The sequence below is a fragment of the Aphis gossypii genome, chromosome X, assembly GCF_020184175.1.
Source record: "Aphis gossypii isolate Hap1 chromosome X, ASM2018417v2, whole genome shotgun sequence".
Classification (NCBI taxonomy): Eukaryota; Metazoa; Arthropoda; class Insecta; order Hemiptera; family Aphididae; genus Aphis; species Aphis gossypii.
Window position 1 is genome coordinate 48,868,845 of NC_065533.1, and position 20,668 is coordinate 48,889,512.

At 25.9% G+C, this 20,668-nt stretch overlaps 2 protein-coding genes across 2 annotated transcripts; one reads left to right on the top strand and one right to left on the bottom strand.

The window, feature by feature from the left end:
• Nucleotides 1-204: 204 nt before the first annotated feature.
• On the top strand, nucleotides 205-8,721 carry LOC114119707 (uncharacterized). Its single transcript, XM_050206153.1, has 3 exons — nucleotides 205-373; nucleotides 7,889-7,994; nucleotides 8,061-8,721. The coding sequence occupies exon 3, from the start codon at nucleotides 8,081-8,083 to the stop codon at nucleotides 8,492-8,494; it is 414 nt and encodes a 137-aa protein (XP_050062110.1). The 5' UTR covers nucleotides 205-373; nucleotides 7,889-7,994; nucleotides 8,061-8,080; the 3' UTR covers nucleotides 8,495-8,721.
• Nucleotides 8,722-8,918: 197 nt separating this feature from the next.
• LOC126552515 (uncharacterized) lies at nucleotides 8,919-12,480 on the bottom strand. Its single transcript, XM_050207227.1, has 9 exons — nucleotides 12,233-12,480; nucleotides 11,918-12,084; nucleotides 11,693-11,792; nucleotides 11,426-11,575; nucleotides 10,906-11,031; nucleotides 10,671-10,847; nucleotides 9,439-9,674; nucleotides 9,200-9,359; nucleotides 8,919-8,923 (listed from the first exon to the last, which is right to left on the bottom strand). Exons 1-9 carry the CDS (start codon nucleotides 12,426-12,428, stop codon nucleotides 8,919-8,921), a joined length of 1,317 nt encoding a protein of 438 aa, XP_050063184.1. The 5' UTR covers nucleotides 12,429-12,480.
• Between the last annotated feature and the right edge of the window lie 8,188 nt (nucleotides 12,481-20,668).

Genomic DNA, 20,668 nt, shown 5'->3' on the forward strand with positions numbered 1-20,668 from the left:
AACCTAGCCATTTTATTATACTTACCTGAATAAAAAAAACAACACATTTTTGTACCTAATGTACAAATAAAAAAAAAAAAGGTTACTTTTTTGTCGCGCAGCTGGCATCGATAGTTGGATTAAAATATTTGAATTCTTCTCCCACCCGAACCGGCTTCAGCCAGCACAATATACTACGCAGTCTCCCACTACATGCGTCGGCCGCAAGAGTCGCTCAGTGTCCTATACAAGAGTATGTTAAATTGTTATCGCGCCAAGCAGACAGCAGTCAGATCAGAGTGTGTATAGCGTGCAGACCTCCATTCGTGTTCAACTCTCAGCGTCCGCAGTTTCTCTTAGCAATCGGCAATTGAACATTTATACTCCTTATACGGTATGTACCTACTTAATCTAATTTTATTTATATTTTTGATTTATTCGTTTATAATATTATTGATCTATAGTTATTTTTTGTTAACATTTTATACACCACGAGTGGCCAAACTTTTTTCGGTGACGATCTACTAAAAATTTACTTCACCTTTGAGAATCGACTTACATAGACATTTTTTTTATTATTTAATAATTATAATTATTAAGAAACATATAGGGCGCATGCCCCTAAAAATAAATTCTTACATGATTGACTTTGAAATAATTGTCCACGATCGAATGTTTGGCCACCCCTGGTATACACTATACACTGAATTCCGCGCCAAAACGGAGCCGTACCTCCGATACCTGTCGACATTGGTTCCCCGCGCCCGACAAAACCAATAACAAAAAACGAGCAGTGCCGGATTACCCATTAGGTCACAGTAGGCGCCTTAGAGCCTCACTTATTTAACGACCCGTAAAAAAGGAAAACCATAGTTTTTAAATTTAATAATACCTGTATTTTATTTACGAATTTATGGGACAAAAGTCAATACGAAGTATAAATATTAAATTAAAGATGTATGTAAAAAATAATTTTGTAGGGGCCCAACATTTTAATTGCCTAGGGGCCCACAAATGTTTAATCCGGTACCGAAAACGAGCACTCTAGCTGCAGTGGCGGCTCGCAAGTAAATTCACTGGGGAGACAGAACATTTAATAATAAAAAAAAATTGACAAAAAAACCTTTTTTTTATTATTATAATAGATAGCTTTATAATAATATTATAAGAATAGATAATTTATATTATTTTATATTCTAATTCAATTCTTCTTTCTTTTTTCTTCGCAAAATCATCAATAATACATTCCACAAAATATGTCGGGTCCTTTGCCATAACTCCCAGTTAGCTGCAGTTTTCGTGTTTACAGAAAAATACGTGACGACCGCGACGCGATGGCAAAAACTTAGAATGAGTCTAGTCTCAATGTACTGAATAACATCTATATACAATCTACCCCCGTCCTCCGCTTTGTCATGCATATGAAATTTGTATACACAATTGAGTCTCTCGGACGGCAGACTCCCGAACTAGCGACCGTCGTCGTTATCGATGTATTTAATCCGTATTGTTATTGAATCACACCCGTCCCGTCTTCTCATTATTAATGTAAAAAAATATAATACAAAATATTATCATTTATCAATATAAATATCGAAAACTATAATACGGACGGATAGTGTTACGTCACAAATGTTTAAATCCTTATCAAATGTCCCAATTGGATCCAAACAAGTATTTCGTACTATATGAAAAACATATACTTTTAGAAAATTTGAACAAAATTTTAGTTTAAACTTTCAATTTACGCGATTTTTCATTAAACTAACTATGCACAGTGCATTAGTACACATAAACCTTAAGAATTAAACAATTCTACTTAAACAACGCGTAAAATGTTAATTTTAAGCGATATTATTACATCGTAATAGCTTTTGTTTGGATCCAACGGATCCATTGATAAGATTTGTACGTATGATAAGAACGTGTATGACGTAAACACTATCCGTCCGTATATTATAATAATTATTTTTAAAATGGATAAAACATAAAAATATTAAATTTTAATACAATTTTCTTCAAACCTATTTTTTATTGCGTTACTATACTTTTTATTTTTACGGGGAGTCGCCGTCTCAAAGACTCCCCTGACGAGCCGCCTGCATCACTGTGTCTAGCTGTATTAGCAATATTGAATTACTGATTTGTTTACTAATAATCTACGCAGTACCAAATTAAAATAGTTTTGTCATCAACAAATTTGTTCCTATCAAAATGAATAATATGTAATAAACGCTATACAACGTGTACATTTAGAATGTACCCTATTCTGCGAACAGAAACACTGACTTATTGTTATTAGTTATTACTTATTAGTGACGCGGTCGGGTCGCACGAATACCGCGGTCTCACCCGCTATACCTCCTTGCCTATAGGTGTCACCACTCGTTCGATAATCCGCCCGGGCGATTAATCGAACCAGTTTCTGAGTCGGCGATGAGCCCCGAAGCTCCCGCGGCGTGTGTGACGACCGGCGCGAGCGACGGGGGGGGGGGGGGTCTGTCTTTAACAGCGCGTTACGCTCCTTCTTCGTCCGCCGCTATCAGACCGAACCTGTGGCGACATATATATTACCTATTTATATATGTTTTTCTTTTAACTTTTTTTTTTTTTTGTTGTTCGTTTACTTGACTTGCGAGCCGTGCCTCCGCACTTGCGGTTCGGTGATTGGTATATGATATATCGTTATTATAAACGCAAAGTTTTTTCATTATTATTATTATTATTATTATCATATTAATTTTCCTTAATATCTTATATACATTTGTTGTTGTTTCTTTTCCTTTGTTTTTTCCTATTATTATTAATATTCATTTGTGCTACGTGACATTAGTTTATTACACATTTAAGCAAAATACACCAAATACATGCAAATATATGCGTTATTAAAATAAACTAATGTTATTATTGTTAGCCAATTAGTGACAACCCAATTAATAATATAATATTATTGAAAATTTCGACATAGCTGTGGCGTCACTGTCGTCGTTATTTTTTGGGGAAAAATAATTAAGTACCTATTAAATATCTACTAAAAATAGCTACGCAAAATCCAAATATACCGATGAAATTACGAAATTCTACTGAATAACCAAATATAAAAATCAAACCAATACTTACTATTTCAAAGCGATTGAGACCCGAACACCCGGTACAATATACCACGACTGTTTTCACTTGGTATATCCTAACCTAATGGTTATTACTTATTACTTATTAATTATCGCGTAAGAATTAATGTTTAATTATAATTGTCGTCAGTGTGTAGAGCGGAATTCTGGTTAGCGTCTACATTTTTAATATACAGTGAATACTGCTTAATGTGATCACTTTGGTGCAGGTCATTATGATTCTATTAACTGGTTAATTCTATAAAACATTTACAACATAACACATATGATTTGGTTTGAGATTTTAATTTTTAATTCTAATAAACGGTTGATTCTATATACCAGTGATCACTTAAAGCGGAACTCACTGGATAATATGAGAGCTCCATAGACGTTTTTAATTTTTAACCCCCCTTGATTAGGTTATAAGTTCGATATGTAAAAAATAAATTATAAACCTATATTGGCTATATTGTATTAGTTAATATCCTTAATGGTTTTCTCCGCCGTGACAAATAAAATGCTCGTGGATTTACTCCGTCTTAAACTACGTTAAACGTTAACTGCATAAATCATAGATCTTTAACAGTCATTTTGGAGGTTACAATAATATACAAATAAATAGGCTTAAACTTAAATACAATTATAATAACTATTGATTTTATATACCTAATCAATGACAACCCTATCAATTGTTAACATTAATTCAAAACTTTAAACACAAAAGGTGCCCACACGGCACACACTGCAGCGGTAGCGGTGGCGGTGGCGGTGGCGGTGGCGGTGGCGGTAGCGTTAAAATGAGTCTGGACACAATTTTACCGCCACCGCCGAGACAATAGAATTTTACCGCCACCGCTGCAGTGTGTGGGGACCTTAACTTGTTACGATAAACAATAATCTATAACAAAAACATATTGTGTAAGCAATAGGTACCTATACAATATGCATAATAATAAAAACATAACCCAAGTTTTGAAGTGTGAGGTGGATGAGTCAATATTTATTTGTTTTTTTTTATAGTACAAATAATATTATAATTTTTGTATAAGTTTAACTATTTGTTTTTATAAAATAAAAAATGGCAATTTTAAAAAGTTGCGATTAATCTGTACTTTCTATTAAAACTATAATAAGACGCAGACTAAAGTGTCGAAATACTGAGTATTAGTAGAATAAATACATAAATTTATAATATAGCTATATCAATATTGATGTATAATTCATTATATTTCTAATGTAAATGAAATTTGTCGTTTGTACGTAGTCGGTACTTTATGGTTCTAAATGGCTAACGTGGTCAAAACACGCATTTTTATTATTATTATTTATCACTTTGGTACTTCTCATAGTGTAGGTCCGTCATACCCGTAAACGAAACAGACACAATATACTATACTGTAATAATAACATAGTGATAGCGTACTCGTAAAAAAACATCGCTGTTAAATTTTTAAAACTAGCTATAGTTTATTATGTAATGTATTGATACAACTATCAACTAGGTGCTAGATAAGTCTATAAAATAGTTTTAGGAGAATGTCATGTGCAACGGGATTATTGATAGTGTAAGTGTGTTGGTTCAGTAAAATAAAAAAAAATAATTACAATCGACTTTCGATAACTCGAAATTCAAAAGGGGGGAAAAAAATTCGACTTACCAAAAATTTCGAGTTATCAAAAACTTTTAAAAAGTATGTTTTTATTTTTAAATAATTTTTACATTAAAAAAATAAAAAATGTTTTCTTTCATTCTCATTTTTCTGTCAAGACATTGTTGAACCCATTTTAATAAACAGAATTCTATATCAGAGTATTCTCCTAGTTTCATTTTTTTCCAAGTTACCGGGTTTAAATAAAGTTAAAAATTGTATTTATTAATTTTAAATTATGGATTTTTTAAACATCTTTAATTTTTTTATTATTGTAGACAATGTACTCGTTGGAATTGCAAAATTTTTGGCTATTTCAGGTTTTTTCTTTTCACCTTTTTCGATAATTTTAAGCAAGTTAATTTTTCTTCAGAAGCTGAAATCTGTTGCATAAAGTTACCAAGGTTTAAGTTACAAATATTTAATTGATTCTAATGGTCAGGCTATACAAAACAAGTCATAAATGAAAAATAATCGCCTAGATAAACTATTTTTAATACTAAATTTGGATAAGAAAATTTGAGGTATTGAACATTTGTCAAATATTTTTTAAATAATTATTTTCGAGTTAACAAGATTATTTAAACATTAAGTGTTATTGTTATTTGAAGGGAAATATTAATTATTCGAGGTATCGAAAATTTCGAGTTATCAAGGTTCGAGTAACTAAGATTCGATTGTATAATATAAATTATTTAAATATAATTAGAAAATAAAAAAAAAATAATAACATGGAAGTAATTTGATTTACGTGTTTTATATAGTTATATGTCGTGCTAATAATTATTGATTATGATTATATTTTGTGATTATTGACTTAATATATGTGAAATATATATTTATTTAAGTATTTATAAAATTTAATAATTAATATTGTTATGTTAATAATAATATATTAATATCTATGATTAATAAGACACACTCAAAAATTGTTTTATAAACAGTAAATAATAAATGTATTTTATATCAACCTATTATAAACGGTTTTGATTGAACAATATAAAATATTTTTCGGGCGAAATTTACATGCTCCCGTAATCACGACGTAGCACACGCATGTTGTTCTGGGCTCAGAGCGTAATTTATCTATTGTTTCCTTTCAAATCTGGGCGCCACGTTACCGCCTATAATATTACGCCTACATTATACGGACCAACCACAATACCTATATAAAGCACTATGAGCGTAAATACATACACATGGGATTGGCTTTCTGCCTTGTCTGAGAATGCGTAGTTTTGAATAAATATAAAATGTATGTATTTAAATGTGTTTTAAACAGAACGGGGAGAAGAAAGTATAAACCCCATACAAATGTTCACGACTTCACTTGGACTGGTTTTTTATATATATATATACAGTCATACAGTTACAAATTAATAAAACAATTTAAAAAATCTTGTTTTCACATTAGCAATTCGTTGATTTACAAGATGTTTATTTATATTACACTATAATGATATTATATAGACGACTATTGCCGTGCTAAGCAAAAACGCCTCAAACTTTTTTTTTGCGTACCACTAATGACTAAAAATAGAACGATTCAAATTGTACAGTTAAATACTTTACTTTTTAGTTAATACCTTTATTTATTTAAAATGATAAGGTAGTAAAATACTTCAATATAATTGTTTTTATTTATTAGTTTTTTAAAATAAGATAAAATTAAAATAACAAATTTTCAATAAGATCAGAATCGAATATTTATTTTTAATTTTCCGTTCTACCATCATGCGGCGTTCCGCGTACAGTCGTTTAGTATTTCGCGTACTACTGTTTGAGATAAAAGCAATAATCAAATAACTAAAACGTCGTGTGTCCTAGAAAAATTCGTGGGTACTAGCCACTAGGTAATAACGCCAGAAATGCTAATACACTATACAACACAGAGTAATAAGAATATAGAGATGGCAATTGTATATTAGCACATATGTACAATATACTGCCATGTGTGTCTATTACCAAATACATATAAAGCTAGATAGCGCTGCGTTCTACCTATTTATTATTTTAGACAAAAATAGTCTAAGTGATAGCAAATAAGTAAATATTCAATAATATTTATTATATTATAATACTACCTATTACCTATTATAAATTATAATATATTACCCGTAAGGCGCATAGTAAATAATTATAAGTAGGTACTTATTATACTATATTATTTACGCATACACTATAGACTATAATAGTACATTATTACTATTAAAATGCCGAGCTGCGCTATTTGTGGTAGAAGCAGAAATAAAAAAACTAAAGAGGAGCATATTACATTTCATAGGTAAATACTATATAAATTTATAATAGTACATAAGATATTAAGATAACTACTAGTAGTAACTTTGTAAGATATTAATGATATTAATGATTTCATAATTATTTTTATCTGTAATGGTCACACTGCATCGTGTCCGCTTGAGCCTCATGATAATTTCACATTGCCATCTCTATATTCTTATTACTCTGTGCTATACAACTATAGTATGGTGATTATATTAAGTACTAGGTAACGCCGTAAATATTGTTAAAGATACAGTATGTTATCTTAGTACATTGAACAAATTATAATTGACGAAATTTTGGCTTGAAAATAACAGTTTTGTTTTGTGAATTATTTAAAAATAATTTTGTATCAATAAATATAATAATAAAAATGAATAAATATTTTTTAATTATTAATGCAATTAAGAAACTATTAATTACGTACTGCATTTTTGCTTTTAAGGAACAAATAGTATCAAAACTTTTTACCAATACTAAGATGCAACGTAAAAAGTAAAATATTTTGTTGAAGATGTATGTAATTATATTTATTTTGGTATCATCGTATTCGTCTGGTAAAGTTACACTGGAAAACATATATCATATTTAAATAATTATTACATACAAAGTGCTATAATTTTAAGAAAATGAAAAATACAAAAACTTGTTTTTTCAAAATCGTTTTACCGTGACTTACGGAGTTTTTTTCTTACGATGGCCACAGTGAACACACTATTTAAAATAGTGTCTTAATAATTTTGAAATATTAAAAGAAATATTCTAATTTTTTGTTTTAAGTAAATAATTTTACTGCATTAAAAACATATTTATCTGTAATCTGTGTATATGATACAAATTATTATTTTTTCATTCATTTTTCAGCATAAAGGATCATAAAGAGATCATATAGCGGTTCAATAAAAATATCAAACCGAGATATTGATTCTAGAAAAAAAACACGTATTTAGCTGATTATACATCATTAATTGTAAGTATTTTTTTTTCATACTTAATTTATTTAGAATTACCTATAAAACTTATAAAAATTTTCAAGGTTGTTCTTCGCCAAAAACCATGGATTTACAATCTGAATTACAAACTCAAACTGAATTACAATCTACTTTGCAATCCGAAGTACAATCCGAAGTACAATCCGAAGTACAATCCAAAGTACAATCCGAAGTACAATCCGAATTACAACCTGACTGTCATGATGCTAACAATCAAAATATGAAGTTGGTTTCATCTGTAGATCCTCCTGTCATTGAGAGAATGGAAACCAGACGTATGGCTTATCGTAGAAAGGTCGAAGAATTTACTAAGGCTCAGGACAAAATAACAGAAGAAGCGAAAAAAAATAGCTACCCGCCTATAATAACCAAAGAATACGTCGATGGAGTATTGATCTATCCGAAGGATCGTACGCAAATTGTGTTGCTTAAATGTGACAATATTGTACCTATTAAGCGCCCTAATTACTTCGGCTAAAGAAAATATACATAGAAACAGGCCCATAGCCAGAGCAATTTAAGCAAAGTAAATTTTTTTTTTGAGGGGGGGGGCATTATAAATAAAAAAAATTTCTTCCTAATATTTTTAATATTTTTAGGGGTATTTATTGTTTGAATACCAAACACTAAACATTTATTATTATTATTATTATTGTGGTTATAATAATTGTAATATATTTATAATATATACTCACTATTATTTAATTTTGTGAAACATTTTTTTTATTGAATGGTGCTTGTGCCAAGTTATACTTGATTCTTTCCTCAATTTCATCAATTGATGCAGTTTTGCAAGATTTGTTGCTTTTTTTAATAGAATCTAAAAAGAAAATAGCATTAAATTAATGAATTTTAATTTATTGTTAATATATATGTGACATAAAATCTTAGTCTCATTACTTCTATTCTTAATATAGGTAACAATAATGTAATACAATTATTACAGGTGGTTTTTAAAAATGATTCGTATTTTTTTTCAATTCGATATTGCAGTTATACAATTTATAAATATTATAAATATCCATAATATTGTATTATTATTATAATAATTAACAAATTGCAATAAAATTGTAGGAGAATAGAATTAATTAACATTATATATAAATATGTATATACATGTGCATATAACAAGTATTGATATTAAGGGATTTTGAATTATAATAAATAATTATACACAACTTACCGAAAATAACAGCACAAACAAACAAACTGTTAAATTTGTTTTTCCCTTTTTTCCCAGTAAAGGAATATTGGGACATAAGTTGATCAGTAAATAATTTATTCATAATTCTTTTAACCATTAATTTTAAATTTTTTCCTCCCATGCAAAATAATTCATTAACCTAATAAAAAAAGTAATAATTATATATCTATTTATGTAATTATTTTTAACTTTATTAATAAGTGTAATTATTTATTTACCAATTTGTTACGAAAACATTTATCTTCAAGTTTGTTAAGATCGAATATATTGTCAATTGGTAATGGACAATCTGTAAGATCTTTGAATAGACTTTCTGATAATGTTTCTGAATTACTGAAGTTGTTGTTAGATGCTGCATTTTCGATTTTTTTAAGTATTTCTGCCTGTCCGGATTCCAAGTATCGTATTTCACTTGTCAAGTATGTAAGCATGCGTAATACCTGCTTTTGAAAATCTGAAAATATTAACAAAATAGTATAGTATACTATTATAATACTTATAGTTGTAATTTAAATTAAATAAAAAGTAATTTTAATATTTTATTTATATAAGTAGGTATACCTAAATTTAACAAAAAGTTATTGTCAAAATAATATATATCATTGCATAATTACATGTGCATATTAACAGGGTTTGGAACATTCATTCAAAAAATAAATGCATTCACAGAGCTTAAAATTGAATGCATTCATATTTGCATTCTTTTAAGAAAAGAATGCATTCTCAACAACATTCATGTAAAAAAATGTTTTATTTTATTTGAATAAAACATAATATATTAATTTATTTTGCGTGTTTAACAAGGCATTTTATACATTGCATGAACCATATCAATAGTTAATAAACGAGGTAGGTATAGCAAATTGAAATAACACACATTTTAAATCTATGAGTACTCTGTGGTTGACGAGTGATAGTGAAGAGTGACCAACTGATTAATCAGACTCCATGTTATTGCTAGAGCTTTACAATACAAAGTAAAAACTATTTTTTGGTATTAAAAATATAATTTATTTTCTATGAGATTAGAAAAAGATTAAAAGAATGCATACAATTACATTCAAATCATTCAATTTCCATTCATATTTGTTTGTGAAATAAATGTATTCACAATTATAATTGATAATTGATAATGTAAAAATTTAATGTACTCATGAATTGCATTCATTTCAAACCCTGCATATTAACTACAGTTGAATACAACTTAATTGAATTTAGTTTTTAATTATTAATTTAAATTTATGAGTTTTTATGGTTTTCAACTGAAATTAAATAAAAGTATAAAAACTAACATGTTCAACACAATTTTTTAAGTTAATTTGTAGATTTCATTTTTAGAAATAGTAATCTGCGTTTTAAACTTTTTATTTATAAGTATTGATTTCTCAATTATTGATGTATCAACTATAATAGTTCATATTATATTATTATTATTATATTGTGATTATACCATTTGAATAGCGTTGAGGTGTAACTTCAGCTATAACGCCACGAGTTGGACCATCATCCTGATCTACGTGATAACTTTTCTTTTTACCGAAACAATTAGTATGTGAGAAAGACGATTCATCATCCTCAGGCTTATTGGAGTTAGGAAATAATTCTCGCACTACAGAATTTTTGTTGTCTGAAAAATACCAATACAAATTAAAATCTTCAAATTTGAGCTATAGATAACGCATTACCATTAATATTTGAATATGGTCGACCAAGTTGTTGTTTACTACGTAATGAATCCAAATTTGCGGTTGGTGTATATGTGGATGATGGTTTTCTTTTAAATATTGGCTCACTATTACCTGAATCTAGAACTGTATAAGAGTTTAATATTATAATATGTGTTGAAATATCATTATTAAAAAGATTATTAAAATTTAATAAGAAAAGCACATATAAAGCACGTTATTACATTTATTGTTTCTTTTTGACAGTAAATGTTCACTGTGACTATACTCTTTTCCACTATATGATTTAAAAGTTGATGTAGAACTGTAGAAGGTATATCTTTGGATGACCACGGTTTTTTTAAATTGGGCTTTTTATTATAATCTACAATTCAAAAAAATTACATATTTATTAGTTATATAAAGCTAGTAAAATAATTAAAATGGAACATGCTAATTTATATAATATATAGTACATTCAGTAAACAATTTATGATAAAACAATATAAAATTTCAATAAAGTTAAAATAAATAATATCACCTTTAACATTTTTATCTGGACTACCCAATTTTAATGGCGACCAACCGTTTTGCCTTTTATTTTTGTTATTATATTCAATGGTTTTAAGTGATTCACTTGTGACAGGTAGTGAACAGTTAGGTTCCTTATACTTCAATTTATTTTCAGAATCTATGTTTATAATACAAACTACTTAGTTAAAAGTAATATCAATTGTAATTATAATAAATATAGCAAGAATAATAGTTTTTTTAAGTAAAATATTTAAACATTATAGTATATTCTTACCATCAATAACGGCTTCACGAGGATAATCATTTAATGTTTTTGGCAATGGAGAACAACTACTAAAATGTTCATTATCAGAGCCAATCATAATTGTACTAAACTTAGGTTTAGTGCTAGATTTTTTAGACGATAGATCATTATCAGAATCTAAATTAAAATCAAATTTTCATAGTATATCATTAAAATTGATAAATTATAATTTTTATTAGTTCCTATAATAGATACATTTATTATATTAGCTGAAAACAATGGGCATGAATTTGTAGACAAAGTAGGAGAAGATATTATAATTTCTTTATGGCGTTTGTTAGCTGAAACTGTTTCTTCTGTAGACGATAAATCAGACATGTACAAAGCTTTTTTAGATTTAATTTTAGCTTCAACTAATAAATCTATAATGAAAACAGTTATTTCTTTAAATAGTAAATTTAATAAGTACAATATATGCACAAATTAATTTATAAAAATAATATACAAAATAGACTAATTAAAAAATTTGATGAACCTGAAAAATTATTAGGTATATGTTATTATACTTACCAATTCCTTTATATAATTCTCTGCATTTTAAATATGTATACTCAATCACGTTAGGTATACATTTTTTTTCAATAAGCCATGAAGCGGTTTTACTTTTGTTAGGCCAAGCACAAGTGCCATTTTTTTTATCTATCCAATGCTCAGGCACAGTTTCAATCGAGTTGTCACCAAAAAAATGGACAATTGAATATGGCATGACCGATTGGGCAATAAAATACACACAAGTTATCCTAATATAAAATATACAATATAAACATTTATAATACAACTAAATTACTACAACAGTACAAAGTAATTCAAACTATTAAATAAATAAAACTTAACTTTTTTAATACCAAATGAGTACCATTATTATTTTATATTTTGAAAGCCTTAATTTTTAACTGTACAAATATATATTTATATATAATATTATGATAGCCAATAGGTTATAGGTTTATTTATATTGTAAAAACTATACTACTATACTACTACTACACTAACTATTTAATGAATGTAAGATTGGAAGTGCAATTTGTTTGTTATTATTACTATTGAATACTACATACTTTTGAAACAAGTGATCTATAGTAATAGGTACAATATTTTCTGATAAATTGGAAACATATGCAATCCCCAGTTTTAAACTACTTATCGGTTTGTCATATAATGGTTCAATATTATTGAATGACTTGGCAACAAAAAAATTTAGCCCTGTATTATTACAACAAATATTCAAAACTTTATAAATATTTAATTTCCCTTCTTTTTTGAAGCCGATAAAACAATCTGTCAATGAATTAGTATTAATTTTAACATCATTGGTCAAGACAATTTTGAATTGTGAACTAATATTGCCCAATAGTGGTCCATTGTTATGAGGCTTCTTAAATTCAATAGAATTTGGTGACAAATTATAAATGTTAGGTGCGTTACTAAATTCAAGAATTTCTTGGTACCTATTAATTACTTGCTCCAAAGGTTTTTGATGTTTACGAACCATTTTTTTTAAGGACTTCATATAGTTTTCGAAAGGAAAACAAGACAGATTATCTAAAGGGCCAAACTTTTTATAGTCATCAACTACCTATATGAAGAAGCCCATGTACATTGTGAGATATAAATTTCTGTCCATATATGATACCAAATTTTTGAACAAAATATGACAAAAGTTTTTCTACAAAATTAATAAGTTCATCACTACATACATATTATGCTATAATCTCATTATTGTTATCTCCCACTCCGAGTTCTAAAATTAAAATACTAACCACTAATTATGTAACATACACAAAAACTAATAACCTTTGCTGTTGATGTTTTTAAGTTCAATAAATATAAATACCTAAATATTATATTACATTATTAACTATATATTATTCTAGGTATATGACCTGTGCAAATTGATTCACATTATAATTATTATATTATTATATACTATATAGGTAGGTACCTATTAATATAAATTAGGTACACATTGAATATTTTTTCTAGGTGATAAATTAAACTATATCTTAATTATAATTATTATCTAATTATTATAATAATTAAAAAATCTGCCACTAATAATTGTCTATAATCAATATAGTTTATATTACATAAAAAAAATACAACTAACAATTATTTATTATAGCCGAATTATTAAATATGTATAAACCAACATTTTTAAATATTTTAATACCATTGATTTTGTTGATTTTATAATGGAAAGTTTATTAAATATATTATAATCGTTAAGTTATAAATATATATATTTAAGTTTTTTTTAAACTTACAGTAAACATTTAATTATAAATATTTCATTTTTAATAAATTTTAAATATTTAATAATTATTGACTTATTTATATTTAATATCAAACATTTATTAAATGTTTAATGATTATTAAAACTATATTCATTATTTTCAAAGTTTGCTAAATGTTGGGTAAATATATTATAGTAAATATTTAATTTACAATTACATCTAAATATTTATTAAATCGTTTTCATTGGAATATGCTGTGTGGGTAGGTTTAATGTGTATCGTTGTAAACAAATAAAGAAAATTATTAACGGGAAGCATGTCCAATCATAAAATAAATGAATCAAAAAATCGTACATAATACAACCATACTAATAATTTTATTATTAATCCTATTTAATGGTTGTTTAAAAATAATTTTATTTCTTTATATTACACATATAATTTTTATTCTTACTAATAAATTAAGTAAAAAAAAAAACCCATTCACCCTAAATATTTCTCTGGTAAATCAAAATATTTTAATATGGTTTTTTATTTGTAATTTTTTTTTTTAATATAAATTCACACTTTATTATCGAAATGTTCCTATAAATTATTATAAATTTCTCCTGAAAAAACTGCATTTAAATTGATTCACCGTGGGATTTATTGGGTGTGATAGGTAGGTATTAGGTAGTAATATAAAGCATTTGTGATTTCATATTATATAATATAAAATAAATGTATAAGTATTATTTATTATACTGTTAAAGTTTGTATTTAACTTAAATAGTTAATACATTTAAGTTATATTATGTGTTTAAAATTAATCTTTGTATTTGCTCACATTCCAAAAAAAATGTTTTAATGTCTTGTTTTAATTTGAATGTTCTTACACTAGTTTGAAATTTTTTTATCAACAGTTTAATACTTTTTTTACGAATAAAAATTATTGAAATATTGAATTTTTTTAAATAATTGTTTGATTTGACCAATAAATACGTTTTCTATTAGTTCTACAAATAATTTTGATTTTGTGGTAACATTATTTTGATTTTTATATACCTATTATATTTTTCTCACATTTCATATGCAATTATTGGTGACTTAGATAGTCTAGATGAAGAGGTAATCTCACTTTGTTAAATAGTTTGTAAGTTAATAACTATAAATATACTGCTTATAATATGGACATTGCATTTAACATAAATTAACTTTGATCAAGTGCTTGTAGGTAGTGTGTATAAAGTTTGCGTACTACAATAATATGTATAAAAATCTACAAGTAAATATCACATTAGAAGTCCGAAGAATGTATTTTTTGTAAATTAATAAACATAATATAAAATACCTACATGTCAAGCTTAATAAAAAGTAATAACGATCACACCGCGGTATTATAATAACATAATTATTATTAGCTACCAAAGTTCCATAACGTCACATAAAAATTACTAAATTAATATCCTTATTTTGACAAAAAGTTTGGTTTTTGGAACGATGAATGTACAAAGAATGCACAATGAATAATGATGTATGTTTTTTGTAGGTACATGTATGTCATTAAATTTAAAAGCAGTACAAATGATTCAATTCAATTACAGAAAAGTGAATTTAGTTGATACTTTAAGGGCGATTCTCATTTTTTTTTAATAATTGCAATACACAAAAATATATTTACAAAATAGACATTTGTTTACAGAATCAGTTGAAGATATAATTATAATATATATATTTTTTTTTTTTTTGAATAAAAAAAAAACAGCGAATACTTGCAATTTTCAATAAACGCTTATAATTAGAATTTCTATTTACGTTATAATTGTAACTTTATTTGAGCATTTTATAGAAAATTTTGATTTTTTTTTCGTATGAACTATGATAAAAAATGTCCTCTTGATCAAAAAGCTTAAAAATTTAGTAACGGTATTTTTAAAAAATGTTAAGACTTGTTTACAATATTACTTTTAATGATATTTGATGTTCAAATTAATAATTATAACAAAATTCGTCATAATTACGAATATTTCCAAATTATATTGTACCTACTTAAAAATGCATACAATTTTTAATATGCATCCCTAAGGTTTTGAAATTTTATACAAGGTTTCATAAAATATTTCTAACAAAAATTTAAAAAAAAAATTGATTGTTATTCCAGAAATATATTTTATAAAGCTTTGAAGATAAATAATTTTGACAAAATTTCATATTCATACATAAAATAACGATTTTTGTACTAAACAATTTTAATTTCTTTTAGCTACTAAAACTAGTTTTTTTAATACTACAACTTTATTTAAATATTATTAATTTGTATTATTAATATGTGCACTATACAAAAACCTTTTGTAAACTACATTTAAAAATGGCTAAGTAAAAAAAAATATTATAGTTCTTTAAGCATTATAAAGATGTGATATCATGAATAAATGTAAACTATATTGAATTTAAGTAAACTTATTTTGTTTCAATAATTTATTTAGGTACTTGGTGAGGAATTATTTAAAATAGTATATAAATATAAATAATAATTAGTTATATTTTAATAGTACTTCGCCATTTATTTATTTTGTTCATCACATATTGTTTTAAGTAAATAAATTATAATGTTTAAAGAACTAATTTTTTTTTACTTGGCCATTTTTACACATAGTTTACGAGGGTTTTTGTTGTGATGTTTTTAATTTTTTTAATTTTATCTATCTATCTACGGCTGCCGTGATTCTGAATTTAATATAAATTTCCATTAAAAAGTTCGCACTTATAACTTAATTTATAAACGTACGATTTTGATGATTTTTACAAAAATACGTTATACACAATATTTTTGATGTGTGGAGTTTATTAGGAGTTAATTGATGTAATAGAAAATTAGTTATGTCGTAGGTTCGTAGGTATAACAAATTTGTCTGTATTTTACACAGTTTAAATGGAAAACTCTTAGCTGCTTCGATACACTATACACATACCATCATGCAATTATTATTATTTTTATTTATTATTGTTTTGTTTTTTTTTTACTTAGCTCGCGCCCGGCACTGGATAAAAATTTTAATTAATTTGTAGACATGAAGACTACGGATTTTATTCGTGGATATTGGACTGTATATTTGAATGTTTGGAAAGAATCACCATAATTTGTTATTTAAATATATTCGATAGTTTAATATAAAAAAGTATATAATCATATTTAATTTAACTTAATTCGTAACGACATTGCACGATCGGTGGACGGTAACAACAATCATATACCATTGCAGACTACTAACTAACTAATACAGTAATACAAATATAAATCATTAAATCGCTACGATCGACGATATCTTATCTTAATTAAACTAGTATTGATAAGTGATCATCATTCGACCCAACAGAGCACAATAATATACATAGAGACGCTACATAACTGTTTGTGATAATGATATATTATAATATGTGTAGACAAATGCAACTGATTTTAGTTTTGCATCATCTTTAAGATTTGCGTTATAGGCTGATAACAAATTCAAAATAATACAGCATTACAAATTGTATTGAAAAACATACTAAAAATATTGTTATTATTTATTTTCATTATAGTTATAATAATGAGAAATAAATAAAATCTGTATTACTTAATAATATAATGGTTATATATAATATAATATAATATAATATAATATAATGGTTATGTCCATAATGATATAGGGGCCTATCCAAACTTTGGAAAGATTTTCTCAAAACCCAATGTCAATACGATTTATTAAAAAAACTAATGAAAAATTGTTGCTATAAGAACTAAATTATATTGTTAGCCTGCGGCAAGTAGCAGCTCTACCTTTTCAATATTAATCAAGCTTTTATATGTTAATGGTTTCATAATGGTGCTAGACATATCTTAATACAGAATACTTAACTGTGGCAACTCTAGAAAAAACAATCGGATAGTACGAAATATATAGAACATAGATTTATAGCTTAAACTGATCATTCCTAATGCCTATTTACTTCCTATGTATGGAATTTGATAATTAAAATTACTTAAAACTGCTCTAAAATAAGCAACTAAAACTATAAAAGAAAAAATGGAGAGCAAAGGTTATGTCAACTAAAATATGTACTTACAAATATTTTATAATATCAATAACTGTTATGGAATAAATAAGTTAAATTTGTTGAATAAGATTTCTTTTCTCATAAAATATAACAAAATATAGAATATTAAACTTGATATATTATTTCACCATTTTAGAAAACAAACAAATAAGTTCTGAGCTACAGCAGGGTTTTTAACACCTTATCTATATTGACTGTATTTGAGGATCACAAATAAATTTTAAGCATAACGTATATTTTTTAAAACATTTTAGAATCCATACTCCTTTTTAAATCAAATAATCAATATTTCTCTATTTTCCATTAATGTAAACTTATTTATAATGCTTTCATTGTAAGTATTAATTGTATTGAAAATGTTTCTTTTTAACTAATACAAATAGGTACATAAACATAATATTAAGTAGACTTCTAGGGTTTTTTTCATTAGAATTTTTTTTTTTTTTATATTTAATATTGAGAGTAAAAATAAATAAACAAAATTAAAAATACATACCTTATTCCATTTAATACCTATAAGTCATAAATAAGGTACGAGACTTAACGTTTACATGTCTCATCTATTTGTAATGATCGTAATAAACTAATAACGAATAGATAGGTACAAGTATAATCAATATTTAACTAATAAGTTAATCTTTGAAATTATTTGTATTACATATTAATGGGCTAAGTCGTCACAAAACTACGTGAAAATACAATATTTTTGTAATGTTGGATTTTAGTAAATAATATTCAATATTGAAGTCTATAAATTATTAGTTATTAGCACCATAGTTCATGCGTAACAATAACAGCTTCATTACGACACTGGAATAGTGGAATACCTTATCTGGATACATGGATCTAAAATCAATTTAAAAAATTTCCCCTACAACTATACTCAATTGATGGAGCCCTTAACTACGAAATCAGTAAAAAAAAACAGTTTACAACCTACTAAAACCACGTCCTCCAAAAAATTATCTCTCTACAGGCTGTAACTAGGAGGTCTAGGGGTCCGGACTTATTGTAAAAACGAAAAATTTGTTGAAGCAATTAAATTTTTTTTTTCATTAATAATTTATGAATATTTCATGATAGATATAGTCTTAATAAAACTATATTATCACATTGACTTTCTCAATATTTTTTTTTCTAAAAAAAAAGTATATTTGATAAACTTAACCAACAATTATAATATAACCTATTAATATATAAGAGATCTTTATTAATGTTTTTGATTGTAGCATGTAATTTTTGTTGTGTAGGTACATACATAAAAATATTTAATACTATTATTTACTAAAAAATTTTTTTATAACCTTTTCTATGTAATTGTTATAAATTCAAAAAATATAATATTTAAATATTGTAATCAAAATTTAAACGTATGATAAACAATATTATAGTACTTATTATAAGTATTATAAATACGTACTTACGTACTTTTTCCAGTTTCGCTGTCTATTTTAAAACACATTAAGTCATAATAACATAGTATACAGGGTGATTCTTGTTCTGAAGTCAGTGGCGTATTTACGGGGGGTATGAGAGATAGATCCCACTTGGTCTTTTTTTTACTATTAGGTAAGTTTAATAATTTCGTACGTATATGACAGCATTAGGTACAGAATAAAATTATTGAAAACGCTATACTTTATTATAAATATGATATTGAAAAATAAATCAATATGATTTATTAAGCATTTGGAAATATTATGTTTGATGCCCGAAATTTATACACGACTTTATACACTGCTAAATATGTATATGTTCGAAAATAATTCGTATCGTAAATCATATAATGCCTTCAATTGTCATTACTGTCAAGAACGGACCGTACTGGCAATTATCAGGCTTCTAATAATAAGCGTTTGGTTGCTATTTCAAAACATATTGTAGGGCAAAGGCATGTACATTTCCTAGATAATAATAAATAATATTGTTACCTTTAAATTTGACTGTACGTAAATTTATTCTAATAAAGCTAACATCACAAAATGTGTTCTGATGAACACAAATTTGCTATGAATTATGATGTACGTTAATAGCTCACTATTTAGTAAGACAGATACAACACATTCTCAATGCTGGTACATTTATTAAAATTTTTATTTAGATTCCAAAAACTACAAAACATTAAAATATTTTACAGTATGCACTGATCTTATATTTTTTTTCCATAATGGCTAATTTATTAAATATGAACAACAGGTAAAGCTAAAAAAAGTTTAAAGACTACCCTAAGTATATTAAATTCATAACAATGAACAATTTATTTAAGAAAATACATGGTAATATTATTTTTTTTTTATTTGGTTCTTATACTTATATCTGTTCTAAAATAGAAGGTTTAATACATTTATTACAAACATTTACATTTATTACAAAATAATAAATAGTTAATAAACAATTAATATTTAGTTTTTGAAATTTACAATTCTATTAATTTAACAATTAAAATCAAATAATCACTATTCATTATGTTATTTTATTAGAATTTAAATATTTAATTAATTATTAAAAATAATCTTAACAAGCCAATTTTAAATGTATATTAGTACAATAAAATAATCATAAATGATAAGTTTTAATTCAATGTCATTTAGGTATACATTTTACTCATAGGCACCCGCAGAAATTTTGTCTAGGA

Coding starts and splice junctions, on each gene's coding strand:
- LOC126552515 (XM_050207227.1), bottom strand. CDS start 12,428: ATGCCATATTCAATTGTCCATTTTTTTGGTGACAACTCGATTGAAACT. Junction 11,032..11,425: donor TCCAGATAAAAATGTTAAAG/GTGATATTATTT, acceptor ACTCTTATACAG/TTCTAGATTCAGGTAATAGT. Junction 9,360..9,438: donor AATGTTTTCGTAACAAATTG/GTAAATAAATAA, acceptor TTTTTTTATTAG/GTTAATGAATTATTTTGCAT.
- LOC114119707 (XM_050206153.1), top strand. CDS start 8,081: ATGGATTTACAATCTGAATTACAAACTCAAACTGAATTACAATCTACT.